Genomic DNA, 19,996 nt, shown 5'->3' on the forward strand with positions numbered 1-19,996 from the left:
AATATAAAATTAAACAGATTTACTTCTCTCTCTTTGAATAAAAATTAGTTTATATTTACAACCAAAATTTTAGAACAAATTAAATCAAAGACTTCCACATTCTGTACAAAGCATTACATCGAGAGTTACAGCTGCACCAGGAACCCAGCACCCCCTAAGCAACAATTAATTTGTACACGCATTTCTTTGTGTAAAACAATCTGACAGTTAATGGCTTGTATCCGCCCATTTAATTTTAGAGATTTCCTTTCTTTCCAGCATTTATTTCAAGCCAGCAAGGTCAATATGTAATCTTTTCTCAGTCAGACTGTTTGTAGAGTGTACATTATCCCACAAAGACTGATTACCTATATTACATTCAATGAGTATACAATCTTCCGAATGCCCATTGTATAGAATCTCACTTAAATATTTGACAAATAGAATCCCATATCCACTGCCTCCTCAAGAGCAGTGTTTTGGAAGCCCAGGAACTTTTAACAGCCCTTTTTACTTTCTTCACTTCCCAAGCTAAAGGACAACATTTCCCATTCTCACCCATCAGAAATATTATGAAACCAGCTGCACTAGAATACTCATCAGGAAAATTAGCATCTGAAGCATCGCCAAAAATGACTAGGTTCTTTGGGTCTTCCAAGGATAGGAACTTAAGTGCACATTTCTTCAGATTTAACTTACTTAACGTTTTAGTTGCCTTTAAAACATTCTCTAACTTAGGGTATTTCATCATAATCCTTAAAGCCAACACATCAAAATTAGCATTACGTCTAATCCAAGCAGACAACCAGTTCAAATGATCAATCAAGTTTCGCAATCGCTCTCTCTTTAGACATATCATCTTCCAGTGATGACCTAGTATGGTTAACCAGGATGGGAGGAACATGCTCTAAATACAATTGTTGATCTAAAGTTATTCCAGACTTACTTTATTTAATCTTAACCAATATATTTAAACACCCTAAAAGCCCTTTAAATTCTACTCTAACCTTATTCATCATATATTTCTCAAATTTTGCACTACCACCCAAAAGAAATCATCAACATGCATCATGAAGATAGGTGAAAGTTTTCCTTTATGGCCCAAATAAAACACTGCAGGGTCTGGGTTTAGTTGAAAACTAATTACTAATTACAATTTACTTTCAGCAAAACAGATCTCATTGAAAAATACCATTCCTTGAAGCATCATTCAGCCACTGACATATTTGCGTAGCTTCCGTAGTCTTCCTTCTGCATTTGCTACCTCTTTTGACCATTTCAGAAACACTTCTGAAAAATATCGCCCACTATACATGGTTTTTATGTTAATTGATGCATTCCCATAAATAAGTGGCCAAAACAGCTAAAAATACTTCTAAGAATACTTTCCCAACTGTGGGAGAACCCACTCTAATCTCCATATCACCCAGTCATGTTTCAAAACCCCTAGCAACAAGACTCGGCTTTAGCCTTATAAGTCCCAATTATAAGGAGTACAAATCCACTTGTCTGGTACCTCAGAATAAATGCTAAATTCTCGCTAGCTAACTCTCCTTGTTTTGTTTCTCTTAGTAGTTTATCTTCAGCTTTGTTGGTAACCACCAAAATATAATGATAATGAGGATCTGCTTCTAGTCTGTTGCAAGACAGTTCTGTGGCCTTTATTTAATTGTCTATTCTATTTAAGCTATGGCTTCAAATTGCACATTTATGTCTATCTGGAGAACTAAGATCTCCCTTTTGCACTAGTGGGGGCTCTTTCTCAGGTACATGATAGTTTTCTGATGCAACAGTCATTTCCCAGATCACTATTATCAGTATTTGTACTGCCCTTTCTTGCTCTCCCTCTTTCACCTCAATCTGCCAGTCTATGGACCTCAATTCTTGGCCATAATGGTGAACATTCAACTAATATTTCAGCTTGCTGGACATTTTACTACATGTCCTGCATTTATTGCATCTCTCCATTCAGAAGACACTTCTGATAGATATGCCACATGAGTATCCATTCTGGGCAATTGGCCTGGGGCTGTGATAGCTCTATCATTACTGATATTACCACTATCCAGCCCTTGATTCTGGAACGGTCTCATCAGATTTGAAAATAGCAAATGTATCTCCAGATTAGAAATTAGTGAATGTAATGCCTCCATTCAAGAGAGGAGAGAGACAAAAAGCAGGAAACTACAGGCCAGTTTGCCTAACATCTGTCACATGGAAAGTGAGAGAATCTATTAAGAAGGTTATAGCAGAGCACTTAGAAAATCTTAATGCATTTGGGTAGATTCAGCATGGTTTTGTGAAAGGTAAATAGTGTTTGACTAATTTATTAAAGTTCTTTGAGGAAGTAACAAGGAATGTGGATAAGGGGGAAACCTGTAGATGGGTGTACTTGGATTTCCAAAAGGCATTTTGATAAGGTGTCACCTCAAAGATTACTACATAAGAAGTTCATGATGCAGGTGTAACATGTTAGCATTGATAAAGGATTAGCTAGCTAACAGGAAGCAAAGAGTAGGGATAAATGGGTCATTTTTGGGCAGGCAAGATATAAACCAGTAGAATGCCACAGGGGTCAGTGCCGGGGCCTCAACCATTTACAATCCATGTCAATGACTAGGATGAAGGGGCTGAATATATGGTTGCTAAATTTGCTGATGACACAAAGATAAGTAGGAAAGTAAGTTGTGAAGAGGACATAAGGAGTCTGAAAAAGGATATAGACAGATTAAGTGAGTGGGCAAAAATTAGCAGATGGAATGTAATGTGAGAAAATGTGAACTTGTCCACTTCGCAGGAAGAATAGAAAAGCAGCATATTATCCAAATGGAGAGAGATTGCAGAACTCAGCGGTACAGAGGGATCGAGATGTCCTGGTACATGAATCACAAGAAGTTAGTACACAGGTGCAAGAAGTGATTAGGAAAACAAATGGAATGTTTAAGCATATTGTAAAGAGAGGGTAATATAAAAGTAGTGAAGTTTTGATACAGTTGTATAGTGTGTTAGTGAGACCACATCTGGAGTATTGTGTACAGTTTGGTCTCCTTACTCAAGAAAGGGTACAATAGCATTAGAAGCACTTCAGAGAAGGTTCATTTGATTGATTCCTGGGATGAAGAGGTTAGCCCCCATTTAAGAACAAATGAGGAGAATTTTTTTCCCTCAGTTGGTCTGTGGAATTCACTTCCCCAGAAAGCAGTGGAGGCAGAGTCACTGAATGTTTTTAAGGCTGAGTTAGGTAGATTCTTGATTGACAAGGGAGCCAAAGGGTATAAGGGATAGACAGGAATATAGAGTTGAGGCCACAATCAGATCATCCACGATATTAACAAATGGCGGAATGACTTAAGGGACTGAATGGCCTACTCCTGCTCCTAATTCGTATATACATTTGTACATATGGGTGTGTGTTTTGTTCTTTAGGACTTTTAATCACAAACATATCAGCATTTGAAGTACTAGGAGCCACATTTACTTTGATCAGCTGCTCAGAATCCGAGATATTGTATTTAATTCTGATTAATCGTGAAGAATGACCGTTTATGCCATGTTTAGAAAATACTGTCTTATCATCATAACCTATTACCTTACCAGAGCTTTTGTGATCCCTATGACCCTCTTGTTTATAGAACATTAAATCTCCCTCAGATGGTCTTAGACAATGCCTCAGTGTCTTTGGATTTTCTCTGAGATCTCTGTCTTGATGAAAGTGTGTCTGTTGCATATAAAACATTCAAATATTCAGAAAAAATTGAACTAACTGTAGTATCTTCTGGTGCAGGAGGACTATCCCACAAAACAGAAAGCAATTTGGAAATTCACCCATAGACTAATTGATAGGGCCTACACCCTTCAACTACCCGAACTGAATTTTTTTTGCATGAGCTGCCCATGCCAGAGTGGGTGTCAACTTGCAGTATGGTTGGTCGACTAAAATTTTATTCAGCATTTCATCAATCACTGTATGATTCCTTTCACAAAGTCCATTGCTGAATGGACTTTCAGCTGCTGTATTTATGAGCATGAAGTTCACATTTTCACCAATGCTTCTGAATTCTTCATTGGCAAATTCCCCTCCGTTAACAGTCAGAAACTTTGCTAGTGTTCCAAGTCCAGTCCCTATCCATTTCTCCATGATTTTGTCTAGAATAGCCCTTTTGTTCTTACAACGTTTTATTTAAGCAGACTAAATCTGGTCACCTGGTCTATAACATAGAATGAATATATTTCTGTCTTTGTCCCGTACATTCAGATCCATGGAACTACTTCATTGAAGTCACTTGCCAATGCAAGAATTACAATAGGATGTGGAGTCAGCCTCCAATTATTTTTACAGATTTAACACTTCTTGCTAATCTCTTCTATTACCCTTTATCCTGCACATCAAACATCGTCATCGCTGGCTGTTCCTCAATTTGAGGACGACATTCACTAATGGTCCTGAGTTTCTGCCATGGTTCTTCATGTGACTGAACAGGCTGATTCTCAACCCACAGACCTTTGGGAACATGGGGCAGGATGTTGCACAATTTTGGGGATCTGGAGTGCAGGATTTCTTTTCCTTTTCTTTCCTTCATCAATACACCTGCATCATTTGGTAGGATTTTTGATCTTTGACAAGCAGGGTTAGCAAATTGACCATATACTTTAAGGCAATTAGTTTTTTTCCTCTCCGATGTAATGAGAAACATCAGATTTTAAGATGATACAATAATGGCCTGACTGCGTAAACTGCAGATCGGCTGACTTTCCAAATATAATTATCTTATGATGATCTATGTCAAGTTTCATTTGTTCCTCTTTCATGGAAGGTTTCAACAGCATAGGTATCTTACTAGTGACTACATCAGTATTTATTAGCTATTTTACATGGAATTACAATTCCCTTGAATTACCTCAATGCTTTGCCATCGCTAAACCTAAAGCAAGTAGTACTTTTATATTCCTTAATCTTGAGTCAATCTTCACTATTTAGTGAATCAAGATAACATTTTAACCCATCTGCCCAAATGCCATTGAAGTACAAGCAATATCTAGTATTGCAGTGTTACTGGATTTTGCAACTAACACATTCATCATAAGACTAAAACTTCGTGACCAGTATAATTTGTTTGGATTCATCATTATCTTCATCCTCTTCCTCAGAATTCTCTGCACCATAAGTCAGTTTGAAGGCTGACTGACTCACTTTGGTCAGTTCACTGCATTATGACACTTAAAATTACCCCTGAAGCACCTATTAAAACTGTTCCTTGGGCATTCCCGGAATTCATTCGCCTATTATTTTTGTTTTGATTTTGTCTTCTGCTATAATAGTTGGATCTACTAAAGATGCTTTAACCTTCACTCTGTCTGTTTTATCTCTGTCTCCCTCCTTTGATGCTCATGTCCAACATCTGGACTATTCAGAAGTCTGACAATCATCGAGTCTTCTATTTTTTTTGTTTTCGTGGATGCTTCATTTGTTTCAAAACTGCTAAAGGAAATGACTGTTTCCTCAGGATTTTTTTTAAAGCAGCAGAAATCTGATCTAACAGGGACTCCTCTGAGAACCAAACACCAGTTACTTGTCCATGAGACACTTTAGTACAATCCAGTAATTTAAATGCAAGTACCGATCCAGGGATCTCCAAATTGAATTTTGTCAGTCTGTTATACAATCTGCTCACATCCATGCTGTATTCTTCCATGGAATGACCATCAGTTTCCAAAATCTATCAAATTCTGACCTTGTTTCACAAGCACTTAATAAAATCATCCTTCTAGATTTCATCCAATAATAATAAGGACGACAAAAATTTTCATCACTATCCAACTGACAGACATCCATCACACATAATAAAAATAAAAATACCTGGAAAAACTCAGCAGGTCTGGCAGCATCTGCAGAGAGGAACACAGTTAACATTTCGAGTCCGTATGACTCTGACTCTTCAACAGAACTAAGTAAAAATAAAAAAGAGGTGAAATATAAGCTGGTTTAAGGGGGGGTGGGTGGGACAGGTAGATGCTGCCAGACCTGCTGAGTTTTTCCAGGTATTTTTATTTTGGATTTCCAGCATCCGCAGTTTTTTGCTTTCATCTCACGTAATAGTTTGTTTCTGATCTTACTTTTTGTTGGAAGTGACAGCCCCAAGGCCATATCATGTTTTCTCTTTGGTAAGGACATAATCCATGTCCATATATCCATTTAATTCTTCCACTGGTCATATGGTTCAGACACCAAGCACATTGGAGGGTAATAATAACCTGACAATTTACAATTAGTTTTTGCCATTTTCTACAATGGCCACTAGGAATCTTAGTTTTCTGCCTGAAAAATGTTTTGTTTCCAATCTTCATCTTTCGGCAACCATCCTCTGCTATCATGTTATATTCCAGAAAGCCAAATGGTGAAGGATAGAACTAGAGCCAATCTTTACAAACTTTTATAGGCATTTATTTACGAAGATGCACATTTCAAGCATGCACCCAAACAACCACAGTTTCAGTCTATTCCTTTTTATAAGGGCACAATCGAATCCCCTGTTAAAGCCCACCACCTGCATATGATCAAGTACAATTAATATACAATGAACAAGAATGAAGGCAAGAGAGGAGCGAAAGTGAGAGAGAATAGCAAAGGCGAGAGGAGAGTGAGATTTTCACATAGGTGCACTAGTTCAGTAAGGTTTAGTGTTATTCTGCAGAAACTGAACTGGACTAGCCATATAAATACAGTGGCTACAAGAGCTAGTCAAAACTAGGAATCCTGCAACGAGTAACTCACCTCCTGACTCCCTGAAACATATCCACCATCTAAAAGGCACAAGTCAGGAGTGTGATGGAATACTCTCCATTTTCCTGGATGACTGAAGCTCCAACAGCACGCAAGAAGCTTGACACCATACAGGACAAAGCAGCCGGCTTGATTGGCACCCAATCCACAAACATTCACTCCCTCCACCACCAATGCACAGTGGCAGCAGTGTGTACCATCTACAAGACGCACTGCAGGAATTCACCAAGGCTCCTTTGACAGCACCTTCCAAACCCACAACCACTACCATCTAGAAGGACAAGAGCAGCAGATAGATGGGAATACCACCACCTGGAAGTTCCCCTTCAAGCCACTCACCATCCTGACTTGGAAATATATCAGTATTACTGAACTGTTGCTGGGTCAAAATCCTGCAACTCCCTCCCTAACAGCACTGTGGGTGTACCTACACCACATGGACTTCAGCGGTTCAAGAAGGCAGCTCACCACCACCATCCCAATGGCAATGACAATAAATGCTAGCCTAGCTAGTGACACTCAAATCCCATTAATGAAATAAAATCATCATTCTATGTCCACTTGAATTACAAAACACACAGCCTATTATAGGTTTTGTCTGGACTGAAAGCAACCTAACACTATGTTGATGTTCTGGTGATTACAGATCCGTTGCTATTGCTGGAAGCAATTTGAGATGATGAATTAAGAATGTCACTAAAGAGCCCTACTACACGACACTAATGAAAATTAGTTTTATGTATGATTTTTCCTACAGGAAATAGTTGACAACATACTAAATAAGTTTAGCATTAACACTCCTCTTACTTTCAGCACCATTCACGGCTCCTTAGATACTAAAGCAGTCTCTGCCCATTTGCAGAAAGACCTGGATAACATTCAGACTTGGGTTGATAAGTGGCAAGTATCATTTGTGCCACAAAAATGCTTGGCAATGACCAACTCCAACAAAAGAGAATCCAACCATCATCCCCTGACATTCAAAGGCATTATCATCGCTGAATCCCCCACTATCAACATCTTGGGGGTTACCATTGACCAGAAACTGAACTGGAGTAGCGATATAAATACTGTAGCTACAAGAGCAGGTCAGAGGCTGAGAATTCTGAGGCGAGTAACTCAGCTTTTGACTCCCAAAGCCTGTCCACCATCTATAAGGCACAAGTCAGCAGTGTGATGGAATATTCTTCACTTGCCTAAATGAGTGCAGCTCCAACAACACAAGAAGCTCGACATCATCCAGGACAAAGCAGAGGCTTGATTGGCACCACATCCACCACCTTCAACATTCACTCCCTCCACCACTGACACACAGTGGTAGCAGTGTGTTCCATCTACAAGATGCGCTGCAGCAACTCACCGAGGCTCCTCAACAGCGCTTGTGACCTCTACCACCTAGAAAGACATGAGTAGATTCCACCTGAACACCGCCACCTGCAATTTCCTCTCCAAGCCACACACCATCCTGACTTGGAACTATAGGTGTTCATTCACTGTCACTGGGTCAAAATCCCTTCCAAACAGCACTGTGGGTGTGCCTACAACACATGGGTTGCAGCGGTTCAAGAAGGCGGCTCACCAACACCTTCTCAAGGGTAATTAGAGTTGGGCAATAAACGCTGGCCTAGACAACGACGCCCACAGTGTAAAAATTTTTTTAAAACTTGTTTGTATAACCAGCATGGAGGTATCTAAACAAGTCACTGTCAAAATTCACCTATTAAGTAAGTGTGAAAAAGCATTTTTCAATAATGCATTCTTAAGGGAACAAATTTACCATCCAAATTTTTTTCTAATAACATCACCTCTGCAGCATCCCAGAGTAACATTTGTGTCAAAATAATCGTGTTTTTCTGGAATATTGTCATACATGGTGGCAACTAATTCAACAGCAGTGAGATGGGCTGCTTTTTGTCAATTAGAAAATGCCATTTGGTGGAATGGAAATTAAAGATTGTTTTCCTCTTAGTTGGATTCACAACTAATCTACAAATACTATCATAGATGTTCAGGTAGCTGTTGATAAATCAGATGGAGATGTCATTAATTTTATTCTCTGTCTAGTGAGCAAGGAACAAAGTATTTATTCACTCACCTCCTGTGATTTCAGGTGATTAGTCAGTAGATGTTCCTTGACCAATCTGTACTCCCCAATAAGTTGAGCAACCTCATGTTCATCTTGGGTGATCTTTACTCTCTCCAGAGCCTCAAAATACTTCAATAGCCTCTGGATTCCATCTGAGTTGTCTTTATCCTTGTAGGCTTCTTCAACCTCCTTCCAACCTTTCATAATATACTTGGTAACCAAAGTGAGATCTAGAAAAAAATCAATCAACTTAAAATACCATTCTCCAACTTCACTGTGGGACAATGTTTTTGGATTCTTTCAATATACACTGGTGTATTCTGAAACGAAACAGTACCATACTCGCATTAAATTCTAGTCACTTTATTTTCTTCAAACCAAAGTTTCCCCAATAATCAAGGAAAATAAAACCCAAAATGGTACTAATTTTGCAGTTTTATCTGAGCATATCTACCTATATCTTGATTTGTTTACTTCACTTCATCCCCACTGCGTCACTTAGCAAACTGAACTACGTTTAAATAAAACTCCTGCACAGTGTAGATTTGGATTTTTATTGGTAGCCGCCCCCCCAGAAAATTCACCGAGCCAGTTCTACTGTCAGCAAGTATGCGTTTTGCCCTGGCGTTGGGGTCCTGAAGCCGGTGGTAAAATTCAGCCCTTTATGTTCAATTCTGGACACCACACTTTAGGAATGATGTGAAGAGGGTGTTAGAGAGGGTGCAGAAAAGATTGACGAGAATGGTTCTAGTAAGGAGGGTACCTTAGTTACATGAATAGATTGGAGAAGCTATGGTTATTCTCCTTGAAGGGAAATTTGAGAGGAAATTTGATAGAGTTGTTCAAAATTATGAGGTATGTAGTCAGAATAGAGAGAAAAACTGTCCCCACTGGTGAAATGGCCCAAGAGCCAGGTGAGACAGATTTAAGGCAAATGGCATAAGAGCCAATGACAACATGAGGAGAAATGTTTTTAGGCAGCAAATGGCTAGGATCTGGAATGCACTGCCTGAGTGTGAGATAGAGGCAGATTCAATAGTGGCTTTCAACAGAGAATTGGGTAAGCACCTGAAGAGATAACATTTCCAGAGCTATGGGGAAAGGGTGGGGAAATGGGACTAAATGAGCAGTTGCTGCAGAGCCACTATGGACAAAATAGGCTAAATGGCCTGTTTCTGTTGTTATGATCCTTGGTCAGACCCTGGGATGTGGGGTGGAGATCAGGTTAGGGACCAACAAAGTTTTGTTTAAAGTAAATAAAATTTGAGATTCAAGATGCTTACTAAGTGAATAAAGTTGCAAGATTCCAGAGTTTTAGAACAAACAAAAATAAACTTTACTATACAACTTCAGAAAGATAAAACAATTTACAATATTTATCTTATACTCTAACATTCAGGGTAAGTATGAGGTACATGTGAATTAACAGGCGAACTGTGGTTGGACACACCAAACTACACAATGGATGACAGATGCGACCAAAACAGATTTCATGGATTTCTCAACAACCCACCCAGATGTTCGTCACATTGTGAACCGATCTCACTGAAACTTTATCTTCTGAAGAGAGTTTCCAACCTCCACTTTTGAGGATCTCGCCTTGGAATTCTTTCCAAAAGTCACTCCTAGTCAGGCGGCTTCAACAACAACCCATCTCACAGGGTTTCAATCTCACCTTCCTTCCCCCTGGATTACTGAGTACACTCAAGCTTCACCTTCCGCATACACCGTGCCAAATAGAATAACTGCTCTAAAGAGATATCTTTGTCCCAACGGCCCGCAGCATGAAGTCAGCAACTTTCTGCTGCCTTCTCAGATATTCAGGGCCACTTTGTTCAAAATCTGCTCCCTGAAGCTTTTTCTTGAATTTGGAGCCTATTATTCTGCTCCTTTCTTTAACATCACTTAATGGGAACTATTCTTGTCCCCTGTATTCATCCCTTACCTGGGACATCTCCCTGTCCCCCTCCCTGGTTTGGGACCTTCTACCTATCCCCCTCCAATGTCCTGCTCCCTGGGACAAACTCACTACAATGGTGAAGAACGTAAAAAAACCCAACTGCGCATGTGTGGCCATTTCCCAGCCAGCGCATGTGCATGAGGCCCAAGGTTCGTCGGGAACTGAAGTTCCCAACCTCTGAACTTAACTTTTTTTTTTAAGTATAGGTTTCTTAATACTGTGCTGTGGCCATTCTATGCTTCTATGAAAACTGGATACATTCTGCAATTCCCTTTTTCCCCCGTTAACATACTCAAGTTATGATTGCATCTCCTTGTCCTTCTTAAGTCAGTTCGATGAGGTAATCCAGCCCACAGACCCTCACATAACAGCACCAAGATCACTAAAGCAATTCAGTAGGGGGATTTCTCCCCAGGTCCTTTCTATTTGCACCAAACCATCCCTCATACTCAAATAATCCGGGACCACATTGTGTGTTACAAGGATCAATGCCGAGGCCTCAGTCTTTAACAATTTATATAAATGACTTGGATGAAGGGACCAAAGATATGGTTGTTAAATTTGCTGATGATACAAAGATAGGTAGGAAAGCAAGTTGTGAGGAAGACAAAGATTCTGCAAAGGGATATAGATAGGTTTACTGAGTGAGCAAAAATTTGGCAGATGAAGCACAATGTGAGAAATGTGAGGTAATCCACTTGGTGAAGGGGATAGAAAAGTAGATTATTTAAATTAAAAGAGTCCACAGAATGCTGTGGTTTGGAGGGATCTGGACGGCCTCATACATGAATCATATAAAGTTAGCGTGCAGGTACAGCATGTAATTGGGAAGGAAAATGGAATGTTGGTCTTAATTATAAGGGGGGTGGAGTATAAAAGTAGACACGTTTTGTTACAACTATACAAGGCATTGGTGAGACCGTACCTGGAGTAGTGTGTACAGTTTTGGTCTACTTACTTAAGGAGGGGTATATTTGCATTGGAGCAGTTCAGAGAAGGTTCACTGGCTGATTCCTGGGATGGAGAGTTTGTCTTATGAGGAAAGTTCGAGCAGGCTGGGCCTATATTTAGAAGAATGAGTTTAGAAGAATGAAGTATCATCATGCTGAAACATAGAAGATTCTGAGAGGGCTTGATAGGGTAGATGCTGAGAGGATATTTCCCCTCAAGGGAAAGTCTAGAACTAGGGGGGCAAAGTTTCAGAATAAGGAGTCTCCCATTTAATATGGAGATGAGGAAGAATTTCTTCTCTCAGAGGGTCATTATCTCTTTGGATTCTCTTCCCCAGAGTGCAGTGGAGGCTGGGTCATCAAATACATTCAAGGCTGAGTTAGACAGATTTTTGATCCATGAGAGAGTCATGGGTTATGGGGAGCAGGCAGGAAAGTAGAGTTGAGGCCACAATAAGAACAGCCATGATCTATTTCATTGAATGGCAAAGCACATTGTAGGGCCGAATGGCTTACTTCTAACGTTCTTATATAAATGACACTTGGGTTTAAAAGTACACAGCCTTGACTTCTCCTAGATGGTGAATTGGTATGATCTAGACCAATTCAAGCACAATGAGAAAGACAAAAAAAATTGCACCAATACAGGCTTTGGGTCTTTAGCAATGCATTTGGGCAAGCCACACAACTGGATTGGCTGAGGATGCAAACAGTCTACAGTTGTTTGCACCCCACAGCGCCAACCAATATCTGTCACAGTTGCACGGTAATACTCGAGAACAGAAACCACCAAGTTTTATTTAGTTTTTAAAGTTCCTTGCATGGTTACTTATTCATGGCATCACTGCTTTATATAGTCTGGAATTTATTAGAAAAGCACATTTAAACAACAAATGCAAGCTTATTAGCAAACTAGTCAATCAACAAACAGAGACACAAGATATAAGCAAACAAAGTTTGTGTCCACCCTCCTTCATAAACCAATTCTCACTTGCTCGGTAAGAATACAATCTTTCAACTCCTCTATCAATGAATGACAGGACCCACTGCAATTCGCAAAACCATGATTCTAGGCCACGATTGGAAAAGGGAAGAAAATTTAAATTATCAGTTGGTAGTCACCCTAGCCAATTTATGAGAGATTACAGAGGACAATTCATAAAACACTTAATGACACATTACTTGGATATCCTCAATCAGCAAATGGCTGGAAAACAAAGATTAAACAAAATAAAAGAAAGAGGGAAAAAGAGAACATAAAAGTTAAATTAATTAAAAACAGTAGTTTCCTTTCGTTTCATGAAAGAGAAAAAGTCACAGAAAGGATTACAGAAGTTGGAAGCAAGATGAATCAGAAAATACAAAGAAAAAAATAAAACAGCAAACAGAACTCCATGATATTTATGGAAATTTAACATGTATAAAAATTGCATTCTGGAAAATAGCAGAAAAAGCATAAAGTATGTCATAAAGCATGTCATTTTAAAGAACACCTGCCATAGACACAGAGGGAGGAAAACTGAACTTGACAACGTCTGATACTGTTAGGACAGTTAAGACTATAGGAAATGGCCAGCTCCCAACTCGCAAGCATGCACTTTCAATAAGATAAATTTAAATATTGTGGCATGCAGTAGGTCATTAAGGACCACTGATAATATGAACTGATTATTCCACTGTTTTTGCCAGATCTTTTTCTCCCAAATCAGGTTATGCTGCAATATCTTAAAATGAAATAATTATTTTGGTGGAAACTTCAATTTTATTCACCCAAAGTCTCTCAGAGACTGAGTGAGTGATGGAATTGCTAAGTGTAACACTGATAAACTCCCAACTTCAATACCCAGCCTGTATCAAGTTAACAAGTCTCAGCTACGGCAATGGTTTGAGCATTGTAATTGTCCGGAAAGTGCTTGCATATGAACGTTAGATGGGAATAAGACTGACTTCCAGTTTACCACAGAGTAAGTTTCTGGTACCGATGGAACTGGACCACGCTGAGAAACTGCAGCCTCTAGAGGGGCAGTGAAAATGTTGGGGGGAAAAAAAGTGCTACACAATGTTATTCACCTTCATTAGCTGGCTTCAGATGTGACAACCGAAGCAAATCTTTGTGTGACCATCCTGCTCTCCGCTTGTACTTCGTAACTGCCATAGCAATAGCCATCCCATCTTTACTGTTGTACCAGTTTGCCACTGCTTTCCTCAGGGCTCTTCCCCATATACCACATTTCATTCCTCCACAGAGATCCTTTCGAAACTGGATATATGTGAAAAGATGGGTTGGAATGCGGCAGATTTCTGCTAGAGCTTTGTACGCAGCTTGTTTTGTGGTAGCATCTGAGCACTGTGTGCAAAGAGCCAAAGCGAACAAAGTAGGATCTTGCGTAGCCGCTCTTCCTTCAATACCGAATGTCTTTATTTCCTGGACAACTTCAACCCCTTTACCTTCTTCTATCAGTCTCAATATGGCCTGAGCATTTTCCTTCTTAAGTTTTTCCTCATTGGTGTAGTATTTCCCACCCTCAGAACCAAAACAGAGAAACCGGCGCAGGCGGATCATGTCAGTCACTTGCCACACGTAACCACCTTCGGCCTTTAGTGCATGCTGGTCATTCAATAGTTCTGTCTGGTGCACTTCAGGCTCTGATGACATTCTAACAGCTTTGAGTCCATCTGTGATACGCTGTTGAATGGAAAAAGAATATATTTTATGAATACCAAGGCTAACCTAAACAAAAAGTAGACATAATTTCTTTTTTTTATTGCCATACCAAGTAACATAGAATTTACAGGACAGAAACAGACATTAGCCCTAACTGGTCTATGCCAGTATTTATGTGCCACACAAACCCTACCAACTAAACTGATCAGTATATCTTTCTATTCTTTTCTCCTTCGTGTATTTATCTAGGTTCCCTTCCAAAGAATTTGCTATTTGCCTTAATTACAGCATACATGGTTTTATGTATTCCATTATTTGGTTATCTGGTCATCTACACTTTACAGTTGAGCACTAAAAATACAGTGCTCAGAAGGAATCAAAACAATCAATGCTGAGATCACCTTTTTAAAAAAAAAATCACTAGATCCATAAAAAGCTGTGACAGATTCTAAGAAAGTAAACAACGATTTTTGCAGGCTTAATGAATTAACATGGGGTTTCATTTCTTTCTTTGATTTATTGCAAAATTACTAAGGATAATATATAACATTTTAGAGACTTGCACAAAATTCAAAGTTGATTCCTGAACTATGGAGGAACCCCAAGGAAAGTAAGTGCAACTATACAGCAGTTACCAGTCTCAAGTCACATCCATGGAGTGCCAAGTACATTCAGGAGAGCAAAACTACAATGCCAACTGTGTTTTGCTAATGTCACACAGTGTTCAAGCATAAAGGAGCTCTACCCACTGAGTAATTTGTTTTTAATACTGGGAAGATCTGCTTTCTCATAATATTAAAGAGTCTTCCATGCACCATTGTGATTCCAGGAGGTACGACAAAAGAGTAGGCTGCATCCAGTGTAAGCTCAGACCAGTGAGAACTGGTCTCTGAATGTTGTCTCACACTGCTTGAGATTGATGCATTGGTGCTTCAGATCAGGACCTGACTCTGAGTTAGTTAGCTATTCTTATTTTGGTAGATGCCCAAACCTAATGCTAAGGTAACGGTATAAATGCTAAATTTTATTTTCCTTCTGAGATTCAGAAATATATAAAGGTCAGAAAATACACACTGTTAATTTGTTTAACTTTTCTACTACACAATGTTATCTTCCAAGAGCTCCAACGATGCATGTGTTACTACACTGATTAAAAATATTTAGAAGAATTTCCCTTACAACACCCCTGCTTACAATAAATGCAATGCCAACTTGACAGTTTGCAACAATCACATCAGAATCATAAAGACCAAGGGTTCAAGCCCCAGCACTTGACTGCATATTCTATTCTGGATTAAGGTAATTGCTGGGTTATCAATGCTCCCATCCTCCAGAAAAGCTGTTAAACTGACACTATGGGCAGGTTCTAGTGCTTCAGCTGCACAATACAAGAGCCAGATTCAAGCTGACATGTCCACCTCAAATAGCACCACCGCAAAGATTAACTGATCTCTTTTAAAAATGTAATGATTCAGTTTAACTGAAATAACTTGTACTAATTAAAATGCCCAAAAACAATTGAGATTGCTTATATACACGGTTCTTACAGAATACCAAAATAAGAATTGGGCAACACATTTCCAAGCCCACAGCTATTGTAGTCTCTATCATTGTTTCTGCATTTCAGCCAATATTACTTGCTCCTTATTTCTTGTCAGCTTCATTTTAATGACTAGATTTACAGGAGACTCATACACCAACTTGGAGCACTTTCCTATTGTACTTGTGTCAGCCTTGGTTCAGTTGCTGGCACTCTCCCCTCAGAATCAAAGTTTATGGGTTCAAGTCCCACTTCAGGACTTGAGCACAAGAATCTGGGCTGAAATTCAATGCAGTACTGAGGGAGTGCTTTGCCATTGGACCTGTTGCCTTTTGGATGAAACATTAAACCGAGGCCCACTCTGATGCACGTAAAAGATCCTGTTTCAAAGAACAGGGGCGTCATCCTTGCTATCTTTGCCATAATTGTCCATGAATCAATATCACAAAAATGAAGATTATCTGGTCATTATCACACTGCTGCTTGTGGGAGCTTGCTGTGCCCAAATTGGCTGCCAAATTGTTTCTTACATTACAACAATGATTACATTTCAAAAGAACTTCATTGACTGTAAAACACAGACATCCAGTGGACATGAAAGATGCTATATAATTGCAAGTTTTTTTTGCACTTGAAAATGTTTGTTTTCACTAAAAAGATTTGCATTGAATTGCGAATTATTTCATGTGCTGAATAATCTGTATATACTTTTCAGACACAAAGAGCTGAAGGATGATAAAAGATTTACAATAACATAATAGCAAGCTGCACACACTAAGAAAATTTTTGAAACTGGGGTGTAAAATTACTTGGACAAATCAGCTGGAAAATTTTGCCCTGCATTAATGCTGATTGGGTTATAAAATATACAACAGTTATATGAAAAGACAGGATAATACTCAAAATCAGGGCCTCCTTTGCATGTTGAATTTGACATTTTCTCTCTCAAGATGTTAAAAACAAAAATAATTGCCCCTACCATCGCATTTCTTTTTTTAAATTCATTCACGGGATGTGAGCTTCGCTGGCTAGGCCAGCATTTATTGCCCATCCCTAGTTGCCCTTGAGAAGGTGGTGGTGAGCTGATTTTTTTTTTTAAACCACTGCAATCCGTGTGGTATAGGTACACCCACAGTGCTGTTAGGAAGGGAGTTCCAGGATTTTGACCCAGCGACGGTGAAGGAACGGCGCTTTATTTCCAAGTCAGAATGGTGAATAACTTGGAGGGGGACTTCCAGGTGGTGGTGTTCCCATATCTCTGCTGCCCTTGTCCTTCTAGATGCTACTGGTCATGGGTTTGGTAGGTGCTGTCAAAGGAGCCTTGGTGAATTCCTGCAGTGCATTTGTAGATGGTACACACTGCTGCTACTGTGCGTTGGTGGCAGAGAGAGTGAATGTTTGTGGATGCAGTGCCAGTCAAGTGGGCGGCTTTGTCCTGGATGGTGTCAAGCTTCTTGAGTGTTGTTAGAGCTGCACTCATCCAGGCAAGTGGGGAGTATTCCATCACACTCCTCAACTGTGCCTTGTAGATGGTGGACAGGCTTTGGGAGTCAGGAAGTGAGTTACTCAACGCAGGATTCCTAGCCTCTGACCTGCTCTTGTAGCTTCAGTATTTATATGGCTAGTCCAGTTCAGTTTTTGATGTTGATAGTGGGGGATTCAGTGATGGTAATGCCATTGAACGTCAAGGGGCAATGGTTAGATTCTCTCTTGTTGGAGATGGTCATTGTCTGGCACTTGTGTGGTGCAAATGTTACTTGCCACTTGTCAGCTCAAGCCTAGATATTGTCCAGGTCTTGCTGCATTTGGACATGGACTGCTCCAGTATCTGAGGAGCCACGAATGCTGCTGAACACTGTGCAATCATCGGTAAACATCCTCACTTCTGATCTAATGATGGAAGGAAGGTTGATGAAGCAGCTGAAGTTGGTTGGGCCGAGGACACGACCCTGAGGAACTCCTGGAACTGAAATGACTCACCTCCAACAACCACAACCATCTTCCTTTGTGCTAGCTATGATTCCAACCAGTGGAGAGTTTTCTCCCTGATTCCCATTGTCTCCAGTTTTGTTAGGGCTCCTTGATGCCACAATCATTCAAATGCTGCCTTGACATTAAGGGCAGTCCCTCTCACCTCACCTCAGGAGTTCAGCTCTTTTGTCCATGTTTTGTCCAAGGCTGTAATGAGGTCAGGAGTTCAGTGGCCCTGCGGAACCCAAACTGGATGTCAGTGAGCAGGTTATTGCTAAGTAAGTGCCACTTGATAGCACTGTTGATGGCTTCTTCTATTACCTTACTGATGATCAAGAGCAGACTGATGGGGAGGTAACTGCTCGGGTTGGACTTGTCCTTTTTGTGTACAGGCCATACCTGGACAATTTTCCACATAGCCAGGTAAATGCTAGTGTTGTAAATGTACTGGAACAGCTTGGCTAAGGGTACGGCAAGTTCTGGAGCACAAGTCTTCGGTACTATTGGCAGAATATTCTCAGGGCCCATAGCCTTTGCACTATCCAGTGCCTTCAGCCATTTCTTGATGTCACGTGGAGTGAATCGAATTGGCTGAAGACTGGCATCTATGGTGCTGGGGATCTCTGGAGGAGGCAAAGATGGATCATCCACTCGACACTTCTGGCTGAAGGTTGTAGCAAATGCTTCAGCCTTATCTTTTGCACTGATGTGCTTGCCAAACAGCAAGTTTAGGTACTACAAAGACGCATAATAATCTGTCAGCATCTTTAGTGAAATAATTGTAAATAAGTATCCTGATATTCTTGGATGCCAAGCAGGAGCTCTGAATCATTTCTAACTCAGTAGCAGTGAGCATATCAACCTCCAAAAACTAAAAAAAAAAATTTCCGCTGGCTAGCAACAGTCCTATTCATTTTTATGTGTCTTTATGATTTCAACACAATAGGAGTACAAAATATTCCTGTAATGTGCTTCAAGAATTCAGAAGGTGACAGACAGGACATGAACTGCACAACGATTCTACATATGGCAAGCTCCTTCTCTTAGCCAACTACTCATTAAAATTTATTGGGGCTTCAAACACCATTTCTTCAGAGCACTTTTAACGTTATTTTTACATCATCCAGTTAACTGTTCAAGATTGCGACCCAGCGAAGTGTCAACGGTGAAGATATCTGGAACTTTCCAGCACTCCTCTCGGGTTTGAATTTGAAAGGAATTGCAATTAATGAAAATGAAAAGACTCAGCCTGATGACACTTTGGATGGATATATGAAGCCGGCAGAGATGTGGAAATCTTTTGGTATATCGTCCAGTGCCCTGATCGCTATTGCCAGGAGAGGAGAGGGTGGCGGGGGGGGGGGGGATTAGATGTGTCTCTCTGGAAGGCAGGGAGCGATTTGCTCGGTTCCTCACCACAACAAAAGTTTCAAGCCTCAAGTCCCATCATTACCGTTTATGACGAATATATGATATTACACAGCACCAGCACAAAGGCGGGTAAGACATGTGAACATCTCTCAGCCCCCTCGACCGTTAGAGGCCTGTTTGCTCCCAGTCAGCAGCGAATGAATCACGACAGCCGCTTTGGGTTCCCTGGTCCTGGGCGGGGGCAGTTTAAATCCCAGTTAACACACCTAATATTCCGAGTGACATCAGAAAACAAGATATACAGATTACCTCCATGTTCCGATCCCTATCGCTGGACGTGTCTCTGGTAAAGGTGCATACACCGCTCCCGGTGAACCCCTCTCTCTCTCTCTCTCTGTCTCTAACACCCCCCCAACTGCCTTCCCTTCCCTTCACTCACGAGCCTCTCTCACCGCCGACCGTTACCACAGCAACATCCGGGCTTCCACTCGTCCCTGATGTCATCGCCAACCAATCAGCTTCCCCGCTCCGCAGCGCCACCCGCGGCCACAGTGGGAACGGCCGCAGGCTTCACCCTCCCACTCAGCATCCTTGTCCCCCACACATCTCCCAGTGGGCACAAGGTAAATTCAGTGAACAAGGCCATTGAGCCCATAGTTACTTATCCATTAAGAAATACTTTATATCCCCCCA

General features: G+C 40.5%; 1 protein-coding gene across 3 annotated transcripts in view; it reads right to left on the reverse strand.

Moving 5' to 3' along the window:
- ro60 (Ro60, Y RNA binding protein) overlaps positions 1–19,793 on the reverse strand; it is a 33,234-nt gene extending 13,441 nt beyond the window's left edge. The window contains exons 1-3 of one of the 3 annotated variants that reach the window (XM_078561737.1): positions 19,613–19,793; positions 13,827–14,442; positions 8,856–9,076 (exon numbers count right to left, since the gene is read on the reverse strand). In XM_078561737.1, coding sequence (XP_078417863.1) covers positions 8,856–9,076; positions 13,827–14,442; positions 19,613–19,618 — 843 coding nt within the window. In that variant the 5' untranslated portion in view covers positions 19,619–19,793. Of the gene's footprint in view, positions 1–8,855; positions 9,077–13,826; positions 14,443–16,940; positions 17,051–19,612 lie in introns of those variants that run through there. The other 2 variants (XM_078561736.1, XM_078561738.1) reach the window with 2 other exon arrangements.
- Positions 19,794–19,996: the final 203 nt, after the last annotated feature.

The sequence above is a fragment of the Cetorhinus maximus genome, chromosome 17, assembly GCF_964194155.1.
Source record: "Cetorhinus maximus chromosome 17, sCetMax3.hap1.1, whole genome shotgun sequence".
NCBI classification, from domain to species: Eukaryota; Metazoa; Chordata; class Chondrichthyes; order Lamniformes; family Cetorhinidae; genus Cetorhinus; species Cetorhinus maximus.